Genomic DNA, 23,200 nt, shown 5'->3' on the forward strand with positions numbered 1-23,200 from the left:
ATTAGCACATTCCCACTTTTTGATGCCAACGTGTCAGGTAATAAAGATTAAAATAAGATTGGTCCCCAAACCGATCCCTTGAGGAAACTCCACTAGTAACCTCCGTCCACCTGACAGTTCACCTTCAGTGTGACCACATATGTTCCCTTAACTAACCAGTTCCTTGTCCACCTTTCAATTTCATATTAGCATCCATCTCTTCCAAATTCATTAAATAATTTCACCATGTAGAACCCGTAACAAATAGCCATTAGAAATCAGAGCGGAAATTAGTCCACTGCGTTCCTTAGTCTAAAAAAATCTGTTACCTTCTCAAGAGAAATCAGGTGGGTGCATTATCTACCCATTTTAGTAAAACCATGTTGTATTTGTGCCCAATTACCATACCTCCAATGTCTATTAACTACTTTCTCTTCAAAATTTTTCCAAACCTGGCATACTACAGATCACTTTTTTTTTTCCCTTTCTTAACTAAATAGAACGTGTTAGCAATTCTCCCTTGTAAGATACAATCCCGAGTTTCACTGATTCATTAAAAAGTCTTGATGCTTGCAATTTCATGTGCCAGTTCTTTTATTTCTTGGAGGAAATCATCTTGGCCCTCCTGATACATCCCATTAAGCTGTTCGATTTAGCTCGTACCTCGGCATGTACTAATATCATACTTCCATTATTAGTACATCCTACATTATCCCTAAGACGCCTCATTAGCCTCTGTTAAAGACTGAGGCAAAGTTATTTGTTTCAAATATGCGGCCATGCCTAGCTTATCAACTTAACCTCTACTCCACCCTCGTGTTAGTAGAGTCCCAACTTCTTTTTCGTTTTCTTGTTATATTAGGCTATAGTATAGAACCTTTTACTGTTGGTTTTAATTCCCTTTGCAAGGTCCAACTCCACATGGGTTTTGGCCTTTCTCACTTTATCCCTAGACGTTCTGACCTCAATAAGGTAGCTTTCCTTGCTGATGTCACCTATCTTCCACTCCTTATAGGCTTTCTGCTTTTTCTATGGCTGCCTTGGCATACAGGAGAACATTTTATACTGCAGGTACCCACAGTTTAAATGCCTGGGTTGGATTTCGTAATCATAGTCCACAGGAGGAAACACTTTCCACTACCTGCGTCTGACGAAGTGGGTATTCACCCACGAAAGCTCACGCTCCAAAACGTCTGTTAGTCTATAAGGTGCCACAGGATTCTCTGCTGTTTTTGTAACCTAGTGAGTGGAGATGGGGGATTCTTTGTGTTGTGACTGTTAAAAAGAAAAGGCACTGATAAGGCACAGAATTTCTCATCTGTGGTTACAGTAGAACCTCAGAATTACAGACACCTCAGGAATGGAGGGTGTCTGTAACTCTGAAATGTTCTAACTCTGAACAAAGCACAGTTCGGGTTCCAGGTCCAGCAGCTGATACTCTAGGCCAGTATTCAGCAGCAGCTAAGCTCCCTACTCAGCCCTGGCATGAGTTTGCAAGCTTGTCCTCCTCCTGGCAGACAGGTTGTGTGTGCGTGTGTGTGTGTGCGTGTGTGAAAAATGGGGAACGGTGTGCATTCCCCTCTCAGCGGAGGCGGTGGGTGGCAGTGAAAGCTGGGACCCCAGCGCTACTCCTGCTCTGCTGTGGCTGCCATGGGGGTGGGGACGAGCAGCCCAGATGTGCCTACCTATAAGAGGCAATGCAGGCACAGTGCAGTACTTGACACTCCCCCACTTTTGGGGGGAGGGGTGTCTTTGCTGCTGTCTTATTGGTTACTTCCATTTTCATTGACTGGTCAGTAACTCTGGTGTTTGTATCTTTGAGGTTCTACTGTAGATGGTTTCAGTACACTGAGAAGGGAATTCTCACATATTTGGAGCTGTTGTGTACCTAAGGGAGGAGGATGATATAAAGCTAAAGAATTTAGAGCTTGAATGTTTACAAACAGTTGATGAGAAATGTGCCTTGCTATTTTCTATTTCTTTTGTTTGGCCTTAACTGATTTACTGTCCTGAAGACCAGGAGCAAAGGAATAAACTTAAATTAATGGAGTGCTTCTCCCACTGTTGCCACACTTGGTTGTGTATGATTTCTTGGGTCAACAGAAGGGAAGCAAATTGTTAAAAAGTGCATTATGAATGATTGAGTTTGTGAAGCTGCACTTCTTACCTCTGTGTTGTAAAAGTTGCATTTGGAAGGTAAACCCTAGTCAAAGTATCTCTCAGTGAGTCCAGCTTTTAATGAAAAACTAATGGTTATCGTGAAAGGGGAGAGAGACTTATTTGTCACACTCCTATTGAAATCCAAGAAACTATAGTGCAGTTACCTGGGAAAAGAGAGCAACAGTTGAATAAACCTGTTTCTAATATAATCTATTGTACGCTTAATTCCTGATGTTAGTTGTTTGATTTTAAGTAGGGTCAGGTGCGTGCTACGGTAATATTAAAAAATAGGGCATCAAAATGAAAACCAGTCTACAAATTGTCCTCCACTTCCAAGTGTGAATGTACTGAGAATCAGCTCAGGTGGCAAAAGTAAAGTTTAGTTCTGATTTAATAAGAATAATAATCTAATCCAGCAAACTGGTTTGAGGTCTATGTACACCTCTACCTCGATATAATGCTTCCCAGCCCTGACTCCTGCACCCCCCACATATCCAGCCCCCCCACACCCCATCCCCTGACTCCTGCACCCCCTCTCACATTCCCACCTTCTCCCCTCACACCAAATGGGAGCTGCCCCAGGTAAGTGCTCCACACCCCAACTTCTTTCCCCAACCCTGAGTCCCCTCCCTCACCCTAGCTCCTGGCCAGACCCTGCACCCTAACCCCCAGCCTGCTCCTGCACCCTAACTCCCTCCCAGACCCTACACCTCCAGCCCTAACATCCCCACCCCCCGTCCCCTGACTACCCTGACCCCGTCCACACCCCTGCCCCCTTACAGGCCCCCCCACCTGGGACTCCCATGCCTATCCAACTGCACCTGTTCGTGGTCCCCTGACTGTCCCCCAGGACCTCCCAGTAACACATTCCTACGGGGAGCAATTTAATACACTACACCTGTCCTCCATACACTTTTGGAACCCCAATGTGGCCTCAGGCCAAAAAGTTTGCCCACCCCTCGTTTAAGCCTTTATAATGCAATGTCCCTTCTCTTCTCTTACTAACTGCTTTTAATTTTTACATTATGAAGTTCAAACGTGTGTTTCCATATCTTTCTCTTTCACTGTGTATATGTATGGGCTCACTGCACTTTTGCCTTTTAATATCACTGTTAATCTAATGAAAATAATATGTTAACCGGTAAAACTCCCTTAAATTACACACAAGGCATTAAACCAGTTAGTTTTGCATATCTCTTATGATAGAGAAATCTATTTAATGTACTAGGCTTTTGTATTTAAGAGAATTTCAGCATTGTAGATTTCTTGTTAAAGTGGGAATTGCTAATTCAGTTCTATCAAGAACCTTTATCAAATGGTAGCAAGCAAGATAAATAACATAATTGTTTAAAGTAAACATTTAACTCTCCCCTCCCCCGCATCCTGCCAATTTGTTATTGTTTTTACCCTATTGTAAACTTCCTGGATAGGGACTGGCTTTTTCTAGGTATCTTATATGAACACCAAGCACATTGTTGGTGCTTAACAAATTTGGTAGCCATATCAATTGCAATAAACAACTGGTTCTTGCTGCAGAATGACAGCATGGCTCCTTTGTTGGAGCTACTGGTGCCTGAAAGGAAGAAAACCCAGATGATTTACTGTATTTGTGACAAAGCCTCAACTGAAGAGTTTTTACATGCCCAGTACAACTCAAAATATACACTGGAAACTCATTTCTCCATTGAAGAGGCGAAAGCTTATATTTTATTAATCGGTTTGGAAAATCAATAAAAAGCAGCAATAGAGTGTGTTGTTTGACTTCCAGAAACAAAATTTGAAGAGAAGAATTTTATTTACAGACGAAAAGGAAGATGTCAATAAATTTCAAAACTCCTCCCAACACAAGATAAAACTTTCCCTCAGATGTTGTTTCCTCTCAAGAATTCAAGAAATGTTCAAGAATTGAAGAAACATAAGCATCAGAGTCATGCTACTTACCTGCACTCAGGCCCAGATTTTTAAAGGTATTCAGGAGTTATGAACAGCAATACCTAACTGATTTAGGAGCTTAGGTCTCATTTTCAAAAGGGATTGAGGTACTTAAAAATCTAAATCTAATAAACTGTCAATGGGATTTTGGCTCCCAAGTGCCTAAATCTCTTTTGAAAATGAGATTTAGTCTCCTAAATTAGACAGATGTAACACTGAGCCTAGCAATGTCTAAATACCTTTAAAAATGGGGGGTCACAGTTCTTATTGCTTTGGTGCCCCATTACATGTCTGTCTGTCTTTTCAGTTTTAAGGGAGGAGGGATAGCTCAGTGGTTTGAGCATTGGCCTGTTAAACCCAGGGTTGTAAATCCTTGAGGGGGCCATTTAGGGATTTGGGGCAAAAATCTGTCTGGGGATTGGTCCTGCTTTGAGCAGGGGGTTGTACTAGATGGTCTCCTGAGGTCCCTTCCAACCCTGATATTCTGTGATTCAATGTATCTTTCCAGCAGGACACAGTATTACCAGTGTGCAGTCAGCATAGAGCTATCAAGTACATATGTTCAAATATTTCATTATTTAATATTATGCTTTGTCTTATATCAGCCTTTTCCTTCACCTGAGCCTCCTGTGTCACATATTAGTTCTGCCTACCAATTTTAGGCTAACTCCAGACCTTTTGGCTTAAGCTTCATTTCACCTAAACACTTAACTGTCATTTCAGGTCTATGTATTGAAACGACCACATGTGGATGAGTTTCTTCAGAGGATGGGAGAGCTCTTTGAGTGTGTACTCTTCACGGCCAGTCTAGCCAAGGTTTGTCGTTGTCTTTTCCTTCTCTTTAGTATTTTTAATGCTGGTCAGTGGACATTTTGGTTGGATTTTCTGTGAATGATTGTTTTCCTCACTTGGTATGATCTTAATTTTTCCCCTTTTCTGCTTCTTTGCCTGACAGTGTGTACTTTGTCTGCTAGTGTGTGGGTAAGTGTTTCCATGGTAACAATATCACATATGGGCTTGTCTCATAATGTAGCCTCCATGCATTGCTCATGATGCCAATATGAAAGGCTTACAAGTTACCATGGTTATAGTGGGAAATTAGAACAAATAGTATACTACATGAAGCAGCATATTAAAGCTGGGCATGAAATCAGGTATGCTATATCTAAGCTGTGTAATCAGCCAATAGTTCAGAAAGTACTTTGATGCAGAAAACGTAGGACACAGATGTCTGGGATGTGGACGTGCAGTTATAATTTCGGTTGAGACTATTACATGCTCTGCGTAAAGCTTGATCTATTTTGCATCTGAAAAGCAATATTTTATGTCCTTTTAGCTTTGGTGAAATAGCATCTTATGTAAGTAATTTTGTAGTGGACAAGTGAAGCTTTAGTTCTTCAATATTTCCAGTGGATTTGTATTTGTGGTTTTGATTTTGAAGTGCAATCAGTTGATTGGTAATTTTTTAATTAATTTGATTTAAGTATCTTTGGTTTAGTAACATAAGTTAAATTCTAATCTTTTTGTGGCTTTCCATAGACTCAAAGTGGGAAAGACCTGTTAAATCATCTAGTTCATCTCCTTGTCAGTGCAGGATTGTGTGTTTTTTCCAGTATTGTGTCCAGTCAAGTTCTAAAAGCCCCAAAGCAGGGGATTTGTACTAGTTCTCTTGAAACAGCCTTAATAAAAGGAAAGATTTATTGACAGCAAGATCTGTTTTGCTTGTTGTTCAATTTAGAAAAGTCCCATCAAATGATCAATCATATCTTTCAAATAAGTTGTGCTAATTGTAATTGTCAAGGATATCCGATCTTACAATTTGGTTTCCTATCTAGGTGACTCTCCCCTCCCACCCTCTTGGGCCATTACTATCAATTCTTGAGTCAAAATTCTTGCCATCATGTGCTATGGTACTTACATTATCTGTGAGGTGTGATATCTGTGTTGGCATTATTCAAAGGAATGTTACAAATGGATATTTTTATTAGATATTTTTGCCTGCCCGCTCATGGCTGGAGTGTGCATCTTTTGGGGATCTTGAGATCCCTTGCTGACATCACAAGTCAACATGCATTATTGACAAAGGCACATAATAAATTAGGCAAAGTCAGATGCCTCCTCCATTACCCTTGACTTCACAAGTACATGGAATTGAACTCGGTACGAGTAGCTGCAGAAGTGGCATCGTGTGCTATAGGTTTACCATTACTTTTTCATGCGTTTTTACAGTAGTGTTAAGTGAGATCTCTGAACTCATCAGCTTCTGGGAGTTAAAGGACAAATGTAAAGAGCCCATGTTGACGTGTTAAGATAATTAGTAAATCATAGCAAGCTTTACAGTGCAAGTTATTTTCTTTCTGAAAGATAACTGTACTGCAGTCCGGTTACCAATTTATTAACAATTTTAGCTTTGCCAGCACATAACAGTAATGATAAGGAGAAAAAGATAAAGCAAGGCAGATTGTAGTTCTATAATTGTCCTTTTTATTTGTCCTTAATGTTTAGTTCTAGGAAACATTACTGTACCTACAGGCATGAAATTTCAGTTTTTTTTAACTTCTGTCTTTAAGTATGCAGATCCAGTAGCAGACTTGTTGGATCGCTGGGGTGTGTTCAGGGCAAGACTCTTCAGAGAATCCTGTGTTTTCCACAGAGGAAATTATGTGAAGGATCTGAGTCGACTGGGAAGAGAGCTGAGTAAAGTTATTATAGTAGATAACTCTCCTGCGTCTTACATCTTCCATCCTGAAAATGCAGTAAGTATTCCCAAGGAATAACTTTCTCTCTTTGGTCTTCCATGGTCAGGATTCCACATTCAAACAATATTAAGTACTCAAATTTACTTTTGAACTGTTAACTAGTGTCAACAGCATCGTCATCCTCTGAAACGTCAAGCAGAAGATCAAGTTCCAGTGCTAGCTATCACATAGTTAGATATAGGCCAAGCTTCTCCACGCTACTCTGCCAATTCATCTTTCTCATGCCTAGCTTTCCTTCAATTTTTAGCTTTGGGCATCTTCTGAAGAGACTGCTAATTGTGCAGAAAAACACCAAACAGTGTGATGTCCTTATAACCGCTCCCAGTACAGGCTGTTAGAAGAGAGGATATTCACCCAAAAACCTTAAAACTATTTTTATTTGTTCAATGGTGATTACAATAAGAGGGGCTTATTTGAACTGTCATTGGTACTCTGACTTGGTTTCATATGAGTGAAGTTATTTTAATAGACAAGCTAATAATTTTTACTGGCACAAGTTGAATACCTGTCTGTGTGTTTTTTATTCATATGTTTTCCTTTATTGTGAATTAAGATTCTTCTTTGAGAGATGTCCCTGTTGGTGCTCCACTCTAGGTGTCGATGCGCCCCTGCGCCTTTGATTGGAGATTTTTTACAGCAGTACTCCTAGCGGCCACGCATGCTTAGAACCTGTCACTCACTCTGAGTATGTCACTAGTGAGCATGCGCGGCCAGTACCCTCAGTTCCTTCTCTACTGCCCCCGGCCTGAGACGGAGCTCAGCAGACTTCTTAAGATTTCTTTTCCTATCTTAAAATACCTGTAGTTAGACAGTTTTTTCCCGTTAGTTAGTTGTTAGTTAGTGTTACCTACCTTTCTTCCCACTTTAAAAAAAAAAAAAAAAAAAAAAATTTTTGTTCTGTCAGCCGCTTCAGATATGCCTGGCTCCACAGGCTTTAACCGCTGCTCCTCCTGTAAAGACACTATCCCTCTCTCTGATGGACACTCCAAGTGTATAAAATGCTTAGGGGAGACTCATATTCCCCAGAAATGTTCTCACTGCACTAAATTAAGCTCTAGAGCGAGGAAGGACAGAGAGTTAAAGCTAAAACTTATTCTGCTTCAAAAATCCCTGCAGTCCGCCTCAGACCCTGGGTGGACTCTGCCTCCGATCTCACACACAGCTCTAACCTTCAAAAACTGAAGAAAGCAGCTAAACGAGAGCACTCAAAAATCTAAACAAAACTTTACTGACAAAGCCTTCTCCGGTCAGATCCACAGTCTCCTTACCGGTGCTCCCCCACCTGAGTACTTTTGACGAGCCGGGCTCCTCCGGTACCGCGCTAAACCCACCTGTGCTTTCGGCGGCAGCGTGAGGCTCTGGTGCCGAGGCGACAGGCTTTCAGTTGCCTGCCTCAATTGTGGCACCTATCGGCACCGCGATGAATGTGGCACCGACAACTCAGCACCCGCTGAGGCACTGCAGCCTGCTATTAATAGCATGGCACCACCTGCGGCACCGGCATTACTACCGCCGCTACTTGGCACGGAGCCAAGACTAAGAACTCCGGTGTCAGCCCAGGTTCCTCACAGGATTTATATCAGCCTTCACCTCCGGCTGCCTCAGCGCTGCAGTTTACCCACACAAGTGACCTCCTAGTGTCACCTACACTGCAATCGCCTTTTCTTGGGATGGCTTCTCCCTGACAAATGATTCAGGGTCCGAGCAGCCTTCCTCCAGTGAGGAGGAGTCTGAACTACAGGGTGATGTTCCAGTACAATCTGAATTCTACTCTCAGAGTCCTGTCACCCGCGGACACAGGAAAATTGTCCCAAACCACCCTCAAGATCCCGCCTCCTGGTGTGTTAACCCCTGGATGGCACCACCTATGCCTTTTCCATCACCATGGCAGTATTGGGCTCCCTGGCCATCTTTCCCTCGGCAGCACGTCCGCTATCCTACTCAGACTAGACGCGAACGTCAAATCCTATGACTCACTTGGCAGGCACCCTCCCATCCTCAGGATCAATTAACTCCAGCTCCTGATCCAGTATTACCTGACGTACCAACTGATCCAATACCTGAGGAGGCTTTACTTCCTTCCCCTCCCCCGCCATCAGACGATTTTTCGAAATTCCAAGATCTCTTTAAAAGGGTTGCCAGTGAGCTTAGAATCAATCTGGAGGAAGTACCTGACCAACAACATGAGTTAACGGACATCCTGCAACCATCTTCGTCATCCAGACTGGCATTACCAATTAATCCGGCCCTTCTGGAACCTGCTAAATCCATCTGGCAGACTCCAGCCACAAGCCAGCCTACCTGCAAACAAGCAAGTAGACCGTAAATACTTCATTCCCTCGAAGGGCTCTGAATTCCTTTTCTCACATCCTGCACCCAAACTCATTGGTAGTGGACGCAGCCAATCAGAGAAACAAACAACAGTATTTCCGCCATACCCCAGCCAACAAAGAAGGCAAACGCCTAGACCTGCTGGGTCGTAAGGTATATGCCTCTTCAACGTTACAATTTCAAATTGCCAATTATACCGCAATTCTAGCAAAGTACGACCATAGAAACTATAACAAGTTCATGGACTTTATTGAACACATCCAGACAACAAGAAACAACAGTTTACAGCTTTAGTTTCCGAGGGCCAAATCATATCCCGCACGGCTCTCCAAGCAGCTCTGGATTCAGCCAATACTGCAGCAAGATCCACCGCTACAGCGGTGGTCATGCGCCGAGGTTCATGGCTTTCCTCTTCTCTCTTTCCTCACGAGGTTCAGAGCACCATAGAGGATCTCCCTTTTGATGGTGACAAACTCTTTGCTTCCACCACTAATGAGGTGCTCCACTCAATGAAGGACTCAAGGGCAACTCTTCGGTCCTTAGGTATCCAAACCCCTACAAACAGAAGGCGACAGTACAGATATCAACCTTACCACCGTCCGCGCTACCCCTCATATACTCAGCATTTCCCGAGATCTCAGGATCAACAACAACACACCAACGCCAGAGGTCCAGATACCAGCGGCGTCGCCCCAATTCTTCCGGGATGCCCCAACTTCCTCAAAATAATAAGCAAATTTGAACCTTTGGTCGAGGGTCTCGTAAACGTCGCCCCAACTCCAGCGTATGCACTGCCACAACTATCTTTGGACACCCGTCTACAGCCATTTTTACACCAATGGCAGAATATTACCACCGACAAGTGGGTTCTAGAGGTCATCACAACGGGGTATTCCATCCCCTTCCTCTCCTTACCTCCCATACACCCACCCTCCCCGTCCCTCTTCAGGGACACCTTTCACGAGCCACACCTCCAGCAAGAAGTACAACATCTTCTTCACCTGGGTGCTATCGAACTCGTGCGCGAATGCCACAAGGGGAAAGGGTTCTACTCCCCTTATTTCCTAACACAGAAGAAAACTGGAGGATGGCAACCGATCCTCCTCCTCAGGAGGCTCAACAATTTCGTCAAGAAACAAAAGTTCAAGATGGTTACTCTCACCACTATAATTCCAGCTCTGGAGCAGGGTGATTGGTTTTCAGCCCTCGACCTACAAGACACCTATTTTCACGTCACTCTCCACCCAGCCCACAGACGTTTTCTCCGTTTTACCCTTGGCTCGACGCATTACCAATACAGAGTTCTACCATTTGGCCTTTCCACTGCCCCTGAGTTTTCTCCAAACTTCTAGTGGTAGTCACGGCCTACCTTAGGAAACAAGGAGTTATAATATTTCCTTACCTGGACAATTGCCTCCTCAAGGCCACCGCATACGCCGAGGCCTTCTGCTTCACAAAAATCACCATCGAGTGCTTTCAATCCCTGGGCCTGCAAATAAACGAAAACAAATCCACATTAAGTCCTACCCAAAGCCTGGACTTTATAGGAGCAAGCCTCGACTCCAGAACCGGATGGGCATCCCTTCCACCCGACCGATTCGATACCATAAAACTGCTGGCTACAAGGCTTCACAGCAGCCCTCAGGTTGCCGCCCAAGACTGCCTCCAGCTACTGGGGCACATGGCCTCATGCACTTTTGTGGTCCAGAAAGCACGTCTCCACATAAGGTGCTTCCAAGCTTAACTGGCCACGGTTTACAAACCGAACGTGCACTCAATAAACAAACAATTAACCATACCTTACCGGGTCAAGGACTCTTTCATATGGTGGACAGTCCCCGACAACCTCTGTTCTCGAGTCCCCTTCCTCCAGACTCCACCAACTGTGATGATGACGACCGATGCATCCCTCACCGGCTGGGGGCCCCATATCTCTCACCACACAGTACACGGGCTATGGTCTCACTCCGAGACCTCCCTACACATAAACATTCTAGAACTTGCGATCCGGAATGCTTGCCGTTGCTTCCTCCCCACTAATCAAGAATCAGCATGTATGCATAATGACAGACAACATTGCCTGCATGTTCTACGTCAACAAACAAGGGGGGGCTCGTTCCCACTCTTTGTTCAGAGGCCATGAAACTCTTGGAATTGGTGCCTTGCGAACTACATCCAGATATCAGCTGCGTACATCCCAGGCGTGCTGAACACCACTGCTGACGAGCTAAGCAGACGTTTTCCTACGGAGCACGAATGGGAAATAGATGACAGAATCATTCTCGACATATTTCGCACTTGGGGTCACCCAACCATAGATCTCTTCGCAACCCCGAAAAACACAAAATGCCTCAATTTCTGCTCCAGGGCAGGACTGGGCAAACGCTCCCTAGGGGACGCATTCATGATCTCCTGGCACCGGCTTTTCCTCCAATACCATTGCTCAACAGGGTCCTTACGAAGATACGAACGGATCGTGGCAGGATAATCCTGATCGCACCTTCATGGCCGAGACAACCGTGGTTCCCATTCCTCACCAGAATGTCAATTCAACCACCGATCTCCCTGCCTCTCATCCCGCACCTTTTATCACAGCAGCATGGCCGGCTTCTTCACCCCAATCTCTCCATGCTTCACCTCAAAGCTTGGTACCTGCATGGTTCTCCCAACGAGAACTAGACTGTTCCGACCAAGTACAGAGGGTACTTCTACACAGCAGAACGCAATCCACCCGTACGACCTACCTCCGAAAGTGGGAAAGATTCACAAAATGGTGCTCAACCAAACAACTATCTCCTACTTGTGCACCTCTTCCCTGCATACTCGATTATATATTGGACATTAAGCAATCTGGCCTGTCATTCAGCTCCATTAGAGTCCACTTAGCTGCCATCACAACCTTTCATCGTACAGTTGACAATACTTCGGTTTTTGCTCATCCCATCACCAAACGTTTCCTGAAGGGACTCCAAACCCTATATCCAGACATTAAGCCACCTACCCCTCCATGGGATCTTCACCTAGTATTGTCATGTTTAACTCACCAACCCTTTGAGCCCTTAGCCACCTGCTCCCTTTTGCACCTGTCGATGAAAACAGCGTTTTTGGTGGCCATTACCTCCGCCAGACGGGCAGGTGAGATAGCAGCTCTTACGGCAGATCCACCATATACCCTCTTCTTCAAGGACAAAGTGACTCTACGTTTACACCCCAAATTCCTTCCAAAAGTTCATGCTTCTTTTCACCTCAATGAACCAATACATTTACCACCTTTCTTCCCGAAACCACATGCAAACTCCTTCGAGGCTACGATGCACACACTTGATGTGCGTAGGGCCTTATCTTTTCATCTGGACAAAAGAAAACCTTTCAGAAACTCTCCTAGACTCTTTGTCTCTATCACAGACTGTTCCAAGGGCGTGGGTATCTCTACCCAGAGGCTTTCGAAATGGATCTCTGATTGCATACGTCTCTGTTATCAGATAAGGAACTTTACACCTCCGGCATTGATCAGGACACATTCCACTAGATCTGTATCTACCTCTGTAGCCTTCCTACGCAAAGTACCCTTGTCTGACATTTGTAGGGCGGCCACCTGGTCCTCCCACCATACATTAGTTACTCACTATGCCCTTACTCAAGGCCCACTATCTGACACTAAATTAGGCAGAACAGTATTGTCTACAGCATTCCTGCCAGATCCGAAGTCCCTACCTCCTTGAGATGCACTGCTTTGAAGTCACCTAGAGTGGAACACCCACAGGGACATCTCTTGAAGAAGAAGAGGAGGTTACTCATCTTGTGCAGTAACTGACGTTCTTCGAGATGAGTGTCCCTGTGGGTGCTCCACTATCCACCCTCCTCCCCTCTACTTCGGAGTTGGGGTAGCCTCCGTTGTAGAGAAAGAACTGAGGGTACCGGCCGTGCATGCTCACTAGTGACATACTCAGATTTGAGTGACAGGTTCTAAGCATGCGTGGCCGCTAGGAGTACTGCTGTAAAAAATCTCCGATCAAAGGCGCAGGGGCAGAATGGAGCACCCACAGCACACTCATCTCGAAGAACGTCAGTTACTGCACAAGGTGAGTAACCTCTTGTATTTGGAGAGAATTGGCAGACCCGATGCTGCTTCCTAACCCTCCTTTCCTTATCTGCTAATTAGAATTTCTGTTATGGGTCATTTTGTGATTAAGAATACTAGTCAACCAGCTTATCCAACTTTAGAAATAAAGCAAAGGGAAGAGGGTGGGTTTGGTGATAGTATAAATGCCAGTAATACAGATATTTCTCACTCAAGGAATTTCTTCATATTTCCCTTTGGAGATTGAGAGTAGAGATCATTGCTCTTGGGATGTGCAATCCACATGAAGCCTGGAACCCCTTGGAAAGCTTTTGCAATTGGGAGTTGCCCAAACAGAAACCTCTCCATCAACCACCACTCTGTGTACACTTCGCCTACACTTCTCTTGCTAGTCACCTAGCAATCTGGGGTCCCTCTAGTTCCCTTGAAACATTAAGTTGCTCCTCATGCATTTTCTTTGTTTTTGAGGATTATTTTAGTGTCTGTTGTTAGATTTAGTGTAGCTTTTAGCTGATATGGTAAAAAGTGAAGGTTTAAGGAAAGCTTCTTAAAACATCGAATTTCTGAACTCAGGCCCTTAAATCCTGATGCTTGAGTGAGAGATCTTACCTGTTTAGTGCCACATCAGGCTTCAGTTTACCAGCTCTCCATGCAAGCATCAGAAGCCTCAAATCTAATCCATACTGATGGTTAAAAATCAAAGCCAGCTCCAGACCACTTTTTGATGTTATAAAATCCAGTGCTAAGAAGTTCTGAGTCATTAAATCCTGTGTGGAAAAGCACTATAAGCTAGTGGCAATTGCAGTCTCTGGAGGACCAGAGAATGAGACTAGCTCCAAAACAGACTCTAATGCATTACTTCAGTAACATCTCCTAGTGGTAATACACAAAATTCTTCCCTAGAGCTCACTCTACACCTTTATGAAACATTATTCTCTGAACCTTTCCTCAAAATCTGATGTACAGTACAGAACAGCTGGGTATTTATTGTTCAATATTTCCTCCTCAGTTATACTTCCATAACGGTTTCTTGATCCATGCATAGGCATCTATATTGACAGTACTCTAAGGAGAAAGAAAAGAGACTCACCTGTAATTGGAGTTTTTCCAACTAGATTATCAGTGTAGGGTCATAGTCTGCACCCTACTTCAGGCTATTCTGGATTCTACGGAGGGAGAAGACATTGAAGGGGAGATGTGCCTCATGTAACCTTGCTTGGAACATTCCACATCTGGAAAGAGTCTGCAGTTAGCTTTCCAGAGGTTCCAGTCTTGATGTGGGTGTGCAAGTTTATCTTAAGGAATGTGGGTCTGAACTGGCAATGTACTTGAACCTCAGTTACAGGTGAGTAACTTTTTCTTTATCATGGTCATTAGCTGCAGGTAGGGTGCCTGCCAGTAAGTGCTGTAAGCTAATATTCTGAGGTAAATAGAAATTGTGCATGTGTTCTTGATATAGCAAAGCCTCTTCTATTCTTCTCTTTCTCTGTTTCAGGTGCCTGTGCAGTCCTGGTTTGATGACATGACGGACACAGAGCTGCTAGATCTTATTCCTTTCTTTGAAGGACTAAGCAGAGAGGAAGAAGTTTACAGTATGCTTCACAAACTTTGCAACAGGTAGCCCTTAAATCTGACTGCTGCTGGTTGATAGCAGTTGCTACAGACTCTTTCTCCATCTCTCACAACTCTTTCAAACTAAGCTTTGAGGAGGCTGCTCCTGTCAGAAGTGCTACTCTTGATCTTCCTGTTACATTGTACACGAAGGACAATCATGAGTGATGCTAGTAAGCCTTCAGAAGCCTGACATCCTAAGGTCACGTGTTCAGACTACTTTTTTAAAAAAGAAAAAAAGAAGCTATTTTAAATGGGACTCTTTTAATGACTTTCGTAAGTGGACACGTTTTACTGGATCAGCTTTTCTTAAAACATGCCAAAAAAAGAAGCTTGTTGTATTTCAGCAGTCAAATTTCTCCCCCTCCCACTATGCAGACAGTTTCACTCTCTGCTTAGAGCAGTTGACCTGACTCTGAATTTTTTTCTTACAGAATGAAGTGCCTTTTTGAATGTTATTTTAAGATAAAAATTCATTTTTGTATAAGGTGTATTTCCAGACATCTTTTAGTCTTGTATTGTCTAAACGCTTTAAAAAGGAAAAAGGAATTTTTTATAGAGCACTGTAATATATCGTAACAAAGGAAAAAGTTGAAACAGATATGCTGGGGTCCTGTCTCCATGGTGATGTTAAGTTGTATTAATTACATTTTGTCATGCTCAAAAGGTTAGGAGTTTGGGGAGGGGTGATTTTGGTTACAGGTTTGTGTTACTGTGGTCTTACTCATTTTGGACACAGTTTGAACATATCTGCAGTTGTTTGGGTATTAGGGTATGATAGAATTGGGAAAATGTGATGGGAAATAGATCTCAAGCACCTTTTATGTTAGATGGATCAAGTTCTATTATCTCTGCTTGCGCACAACTGCCATGCCTCTCCAATTTTTTAAAACATCATAATGAGAAACCCATTATATGGGGGGGAAAGGAGGGAGAATCTATTTATTGATCTAAATTCTTTTCTTACAAAAACCCATCTGGGTAAGCTGGATGCGTGCTGAGCTGTTAAGAGTATTTTTTTCTCTTAATTGTTGCTACTGTATACTCACCAAATGGAGTTGACCATCGGCTGTTATACTGTTCTTTGCCACTGTGCCTGCGCTACAAAAACATTTGCTGTAAGCTGCAAATTTGGGCAATAAATGAAATGCAGGTGATATACCCCACCCTGATGTAGTAAACTTGTGGTATATGACATACCAGATAACACAGTTGAAGGTGACCAGCAAAGGAATTTGCAAAATGCCTTTTGCTCCTTTATGCACCATAAAGAAGCAAAATGGAGGTATGAGCCCAATTTATTTTAAAGTGGGGGCTTTTTTTTTTTCCTTCTTGTGTTTTTCCTTAGAAATGTCAGGAATGTTGACTGATCTTTCCTGGTTTTTGCTGAACACTTGTTGAGAGTCTCAGATGCAGATTGGGAGCCATATCACCCCTGCTGGAGGTGTGTTTAACTCAGAATTCCTTTCTCTCACGTACTCTTCAGGCTTTGGAGTTAAATAAGTGTTAACTTAGAATGTTAAAAACAATATAAAAATGTCACTAAAAATCCATTTGTGATGTCATAATTACACTAGTTCTTCATCCAGGGTAGAAAGACCTGAATTTCTGATGTTAAAAACACGTCACTTTTCTTTTTAAGCGTTTTGAAACAAAAAGGCACAGCCCTTTTTTCCTTTCCCTGGTCACCTTTTAACCATTTTTGCACCAGTAGAAATCTAGTCAGACAAATTAGCCGTATTTGGCAGGCATCAAGCAAAGTTAAACTAATAATTTGGTGCTTTAATTAGCCTACTGTCAAATGCCACAGGGTAGATACAAGTTGCCTTTTTACAGGTATGGCCAATAGGAATTACAAGAAGCTGACCTGGATTGTCATCCTTGGCTAAAACATTTATTAAGCAGCTTAATAAATTGTTTCCTAAAAGGGTGGGCCAGCCTACACAGGCCTGGAATAGATTATCACAGGGGCAGTATAAGACTGAGTGAGGGTGTTCTAAGCAGTACCATGACATTTGAGTCTGTACGGCATCATTTTTTTGTTCTCTTACCAGTTGTCATTACCTTAGTACTGTATGTTTCTATGCCAGAGCTAAATTCTGACCATTTAAAAAAAAAATCTGGATGGTTTTGAAGGATGTATGGATTCTGGTTAGCTCATTAAATTTGCATTCAATTTAAGATCTTTAGTTTTGTTTTTGAATACAGAGTATTGAAACCATAAACTGCCAAAAAGTTGTTCTCTGAGCAGTATTTTTAACTGTATTTCTGACCTCTGTGCCTCAGGTACAGTCTGCAGGGAAGTATTCAGGTTGTAGTTTATTGTGCAGGTGTGATGAGAGTAGCTGAAAAAAGTTCAAAGATTTTCACACAAGTATTAGACCAAACAGTCTTACCAATTAGACAGTGAATAACCCCTTCATGAGACATTACCGTTTAGACAGTTGTGATCTGTTGTAGATAAGAAACCATGTCATTAGCTGTTCACATTTATAAAAGCAGTGATTTCATGAACCCAGTTGCCTTAAATGTATGTGAATGAATGTTGATATTAAAGTGACTTGTACTATTTTGAAATCAACATGTAATGGACAACTGAACTTCTTTTCCCACATCTGAAACCATTTTAATGACTAATACTATACAATCACTGTCTTTATGTTGTTTCTGTACAGTTTTAATGCTGTTTGGGCTTTTGTAATCCACAAAGGTCCAGAAAAAATTGGCTTTATAATTTCAACTGATGATGCATACAAAATAACACGCAGCTCTCAAAAATGACAAAATCAGGGGTATAACATTGTAATATTTCTGATCCATGCTAATATTGTAAGTGCATTTTATATATGATTTTTGTTTTGAGTTCTAATCATGATAATTTTCACTCTTGAATGTGAGAATATTTTTGGATAATACCTGTTTCCTTCTGAAATTAAATGGGGTGGTTTAAGATCAAGTTTTGGGCTTCCTAAGTGTTTGGATTTTTTATAGTATGTGAGCAACTATCATATATACCTTTTTTGCACTTTATTTTCCCACACTTAAAAAATCCAGATTTTTATAAGCTCTTTTGGTTTATATATAACTATATATATTTGAAGCACCTAGATTTTAACAAAGCAATATAGTTCTAAACATAATACCTGAAGAAGTAGTAGAATGTTTGTAAAAATTGCAATATGATTATTTTGGTTTTACTTTAATTAAATGAGATTTTGAAAATCAAAACAAAATCAAATTATTTCCCAAAGTTCTTCCATATTTACAAGTGCAGTAGTGCATGCTCCATGTGGGTCACCACAACTGTTGTAAACCTTGTCTTTCAATTATAATTCACAGATATTATTGCAATACTGTTAAAAAGTGTTTCCCAGTGGATCATTCAGTTCAGCTAAAAAAACGCTACCTGACCCAAAGTTCCGTTGTCCTTTCTATGTTGGATTAAAAAAAAGTTTATTTGCCTGCATAGGGATATATATAGAGAGAGATATTTTAATTTAAAAAGTAAGGCAGAGTGCCATAAATTCTTGAAATTCAACTAAAATGTATGATTAAATTGCCATCTGTAAACTAGGGCTGTGCGCAGAATATCTGTTAAACACCAGGAAGTTCTGAATGGAAGATTTTAACAAATGTACAATACTGCTGTATTCATTTAGGTAGCTTTGGAAAAAAAAACAAAACTGTTTCTTGTTTTTACCTTTAATTTCTTTTTTAAAAACAGTGAAGTTATACATGGAAGAAACCCGTCGCCTGAAGAGCTTGGTTATCAGTGTGTTCAATCACTTTATCACGTCATTGTTTTTGATTAGAGTGGTCGGGGGACAATAAAATCTCTAAATTACACTTGCATGTACTGGGATTGCCGCTTTGAAATTTCAATGTAAAAAGTCTGTAGCGACATAATTTACAAACACACACAATCCTATGTTTTACAGAATTTTCTTACTAATAAAACACAGAACCGCACAGCCCTATTGTAAAAGAAAAAAATGTTTGTGCCTCTGATTTCAAAGGTGCTCTGATGTAGGCCTTTGTGTGGTGAGGAGGGCAGGTGAGACTTGGGTTGGGGAATTGCTTGAAATTCTATAGGCTAACTATGCAAAATGAGCTGTTAGTTTTCTGTTCATATTTTATTGTAACAATCCAGCTGTCTGGCTTTTTGTTAAAACTCTTCTGGGAACTTAAGAAGAGTAAGCAATGGACATGTTGCTTGTTTGTCTAATAATGGAGCTGTTTACACTTTAATGCAATGAACAATCCAGCAATACTTGAGAAACAGTACATATACAGCGTGAGTGTTTTGAGGCGAGAGAAGTGTTGTCAATCAGGTATTGAATGGTTTCTTTACTGTCACAAATAAAAGTTTTTAACAATTTAGATACTTGTGCATGTAATACTTCTCTGAGAAAAATTCTGTCCTCTTATTGCCACTTTTCCCTTCAGTACTGATCATTTTTCTCTTCTGTCAGGGTCTTTATTCCTCTGTGTGTGGTTTCTCTGTAAATTGGTAGAATCATTCACCACCATTCCCCCACCCCGTTTTTTTTAAAGCATATATAGTGGTTCTTCCAGAATACCCTGACACCTGCTTGTGCAGACAAGAGCTGATGAACTCTACTGAATAAATTACTGGTGACTTCGGCAGATGTTCCTGCTATTTAGATCTCTTGGATGAGATCATACTATAACTTGTTCAGGTCTTAAAGATGTAGCTTATTTTTGGAAGACTCTCAATTCATCTGCCTGAATAATGGTTTTATAATATTTGCCATAGCTGAAGAAAAATCTCATTAAATTATGTACTGTATCTGGTTGAACAATCTACTCTGATTCATTAGAAACAGTAACTTTCTATAGAACCTTTCCTCCAGAGAAAGTGTACACAGCTTGGGTGGTACATATTAACATTTTAAACTCTTAAGCATACATGGGTTAGGTAGCTTACCCAAGGTTACATAGCAAGCAACTGCGATTAGGAATAGAACCCTGTTTTCCTGACTCCTGGTTCATTTCTGTAGCCATTTGACATCTCTGTCTGTATGGTAAGTTTTTAAATTTTATAGATTGATTTTATTTTTTCTCTGACTTTTTCACTTTACTGTGTACAAAATGACTTGTGTTTAAGATCAAGAACTTTGGCTAATGTGTGCAGAATAACGCTCCTGATGTTAACACTGTTATGCCAGGGTTTAAAATGTTTCCTCACACGTTTCTTAGGACCAATTCTTAGGGAAGAGATGATCTCCTCTTCCAATCATTGAGCACGGAGCTTAGCAAGATTCAGAAAAGGATTAGATGTTGATTCAGGTAACAAGAACATCCTAAGTTCTTACAGTAAATATGAAAAGAACAAGAAAGAGTTTGGGAAGGAATATAAACTAGATGTATGCGGAGATAGGAAATTCTATTTCTTTGAGGAGTTCAATATTTCATTTTGATTCCGAACAAAACCCCCAAATTTAAAAAATGCTCCCCAGGAAGGAATGGAGCACCACCAGGGAGGTAGAATTCTCTCAAAACCTTGCCTGAGTTCCACTGGAACTTCATCAAAATTGGGCGGTCTCCGCAAAACATTTTGATTTTGACAAATCTGCAAATTCTGACCCCCAAAAACGTTTCATCAGACTTTTTCCAGCTAGTGCAAATATAAACCCTCCTTCTTTCAGGGCTTGAGACAACCTCTAATGGGAATTGGAAGGAAACTGTTTTGGTGGGCAGGTAGTCCTAGAACAACCTACTGCAGCGTTTCTCACACCTTCCTCTGAAGAATACGTACCAGCCCCTGTTAGTGACCGATGGAATGAGAGCACTGGCATGATCTGTGTGGCAGTTCTGATGTTCCAGATCGCACACTTTCCCTGCACATCTTCAGCATTTAGTTACAATGAAAAGGTAAGATTTCGGCAGCATTTAGATAATATGCTGATTTTGCTTTATGGTGATGGCTGTGTTTACTTGGTAAAATCCCTCACAGACACACTGTTTGAACCGGTGCTGCTTGTATCATCCACAGCTCTATTCTGTGTTGCTCTGTCATTGATGGTCTTTACTAACCCTCTAATTTTGGTGGCGTATATAAAAATCATCCAGATTTAATTTACACAAATGCTGGACAAAGAGATATGGAGTATTTATGTGGAGCGCACAGAACTGCATGCGGGTTCCATGTTACCTGGTTTAAAAAATGTATATTCTTGCAGTCCTGGACTGGGCCCTACTTGAAGACTGATGGGTGATTCACCCTTGTGCCAGAAGCATTTCCGCCATATATGTCTTGAGAGCCACTGTTCTGGATAATTAGGCTTGATTATTTCATCTTTCCAAAGAAAATTGTACAAGAGCCAGGAATTCCCAGCGCTGAGCTAAATGCTTTATATTGGGGAATCCCTGACTTCCCATTCAAGAGTTAACTATTTCACAAAGGTTTGCTTTATTTGTGATATTTTGTGATTCAGACTAAACTTGTTTAAAGAGGAATTTATTGTAATTTGGCCATCAATGTATGCGTCAACTCAGGACATTCACAAACTGATGTGTGTGTACTGAATGCAGATAAGATACTATCTTTATCCTGTTCATCTCTGATAATCCACACTGAGTTTTCCCTCTGCTTGTGACAAGTGGAAGCCAAGAATAGAACCTCTTTCTGTTAACAGCCTAAGCACAACTCCCTGGTATACCCACCCCTAGAATTCGCTGCCTGCAAAGGCTTTTGGAGCTCCATTCGTAACAGAATTTCTCATTCTTATTTCTTACTTATTGTTTTATGTTGGATTTGGTGCTCCTTAGAATCCTGACTGCTAGCTCAGGTAAGTTAAGCAACAATAAGGCACCGTGGGACAAGCTCCCTGTTGGCAGCTCTGCCAAGTTCAGCTCCCACTTTTTTGCTGCAAGATTTACAGACGGGATTAAAACAATTTCTTCTGCTTCCAAAGCTCCCTATGGTTTATGGGTGTGGGTGAATGATGGCCATGAAGAAAGAGATTGGCGCTTTGCTTGTTAAGATGAGACACTGGCTTAAGATAACCTTGATGCAAGGTGCGCTTGCTTTCCCATACAATTCAGGGCATCTTGCTTCCTGTTTTGCACTGTTCTTCCTGTAGCAATCCAGTGAGTAGACTGTAGATTGTATCAATTACATATTGATGCATAGTGCAACTTCTCTCTACAGAGTCTAGCACAGATTGGCCCCAATCCTTGATTTGGGGTAACTCATTGCTACCACAACATGTGTTCTTGTTATGTAGACATGTCTCAACAATGAACTAGGGTGAGAAACCAGCACCAAGATCTCCTCCAGAGAGGAAAGATACAAACTCCAAGAATCACCTAGTTCCCAACTCTCCAATCTTGATCTTGGGAAGAGTGACCTGGTAAGACTAAAGACAAATTAGTATGTGTATATATGTGAGAGTAATCATGTTTGTGCCATTGAAAAAGGTTTTATCAGCATGCAGTTGGAATGGTCATGTTCACAAGTACGTTAGGCAGGTCACCCCAAATGAGTTCTGATGAAACCTTGATGTCACTGCACCATCACATATTCTACATGTGCTTCATTTGTCACAGGGAAACAGTTGCAGGAATGTTTTAGTTTTAAAAGAAGGAATTTGGACTTTGTCTTTTGTATCACTCCACCTGTAAAGCCAGATGCCCTAGTTAATCTGTCCGACTGTGCAGGGCTCAAAGAGCCACAAGAACATGTAAAAATGATTTTAAAAATAGCTTTTTTTCTAGTCCTAAAAATGTCAAGATCTATAGTCTGATGTTTCATGTCATTTCCTGGCTAGTGAAGAAAATCACAGAGGGGATTAGAGCAATCCTTTTTTACCAAGAGTTGAAAGCTTGTTTCTAGCCCAGGAAATCCACAAGATGGCTTAAGTTGTGACACTATTGAAGAGCTAGTGAGTGGGGCACCAGACTGGGATTCAAGGCAACTGGGTTCTATTCCCAGCTCTGCTGTGAGACTTCTCTTTGTCTCTATGCCTCAGTTTTCCCTCCAGCCTTTTGGCTGTCTTAAGCTATAAGCTCTTCAGGAAAGCAAGTGTCTTACTGTGTATATGTACAGCACCTACCATAATGGGGTTCTGACCTTTGCTGGGGCCTCTAGGTGCTATTTTAGATTGTAAGCTCTTTGGGTCAAGGACCATCTTTGATGGTTCTGTGTTTGTACAGTGCCTAGCACAATGGGGTCCTAGTCCATGGCTGGGACTCCTAGGCACTATGTAAAAGCAGCAGAGAATCCTGTGGCACCTTATAGACTAACAGACATTTTGGAGCATGAGCTTTCGTGGGTGAATACCCACTTCGTCAGATGCATGTAGTGGAAATTTCCAGGGGCAGG

The 23,200-nt window shown here is 41.8% G+C and overlaps 1 protein-coding gene across 2 annotated transcripts in view; it reads left to right on the forward strand.

The window, feature by feature from the left end:
- Window positions 1-19,233, forward strand: part of CTDSPL (CTD small phosphatase like) — a 141,888-nt gene extending 122,655 nt beyond the window's left edge. For both annotated transcript variants that reach the window (XM_032794641.2, XM_075062174.1), the window contains 3 exons: window positions 4,795-4,887; window positions 6,642-6,827; window positions 14,738-19,233. In XM_032794641.2, coding sequence (XP_032650532.1) covers window positions 4,795-4,887; window positions 6,642-6,827; window positions 14,738-14,863 — 405 coding nt within the window. In that variant the 3' untranslated portion in view covers window positions 14,864-19,233. The remainder of the gene's footprint in view (window positions 1-4,794; window positions 4,888-6,641; window positions 6,828-14,737) is intronic.
- The last annotated feature ends 3,967 nt before the right edge of the window (window positions 19,234-23,200 follow it).

The sequence above is a fragment of the Chelonoidis abingdonii genome, chromosome 2, assembly GCF_003597395.2.
Source record: "Chelonoidis abingdonii isolate Lonesome George chromosome 2, CheloAbing_2.0, whole genome shotgun sequence".
Lineage (NCBI taxonomy): Eukaryota > Metazoa > Chordata > Testudines > Testudinidae > Chelonoidis > Chelonoidis abingdonii.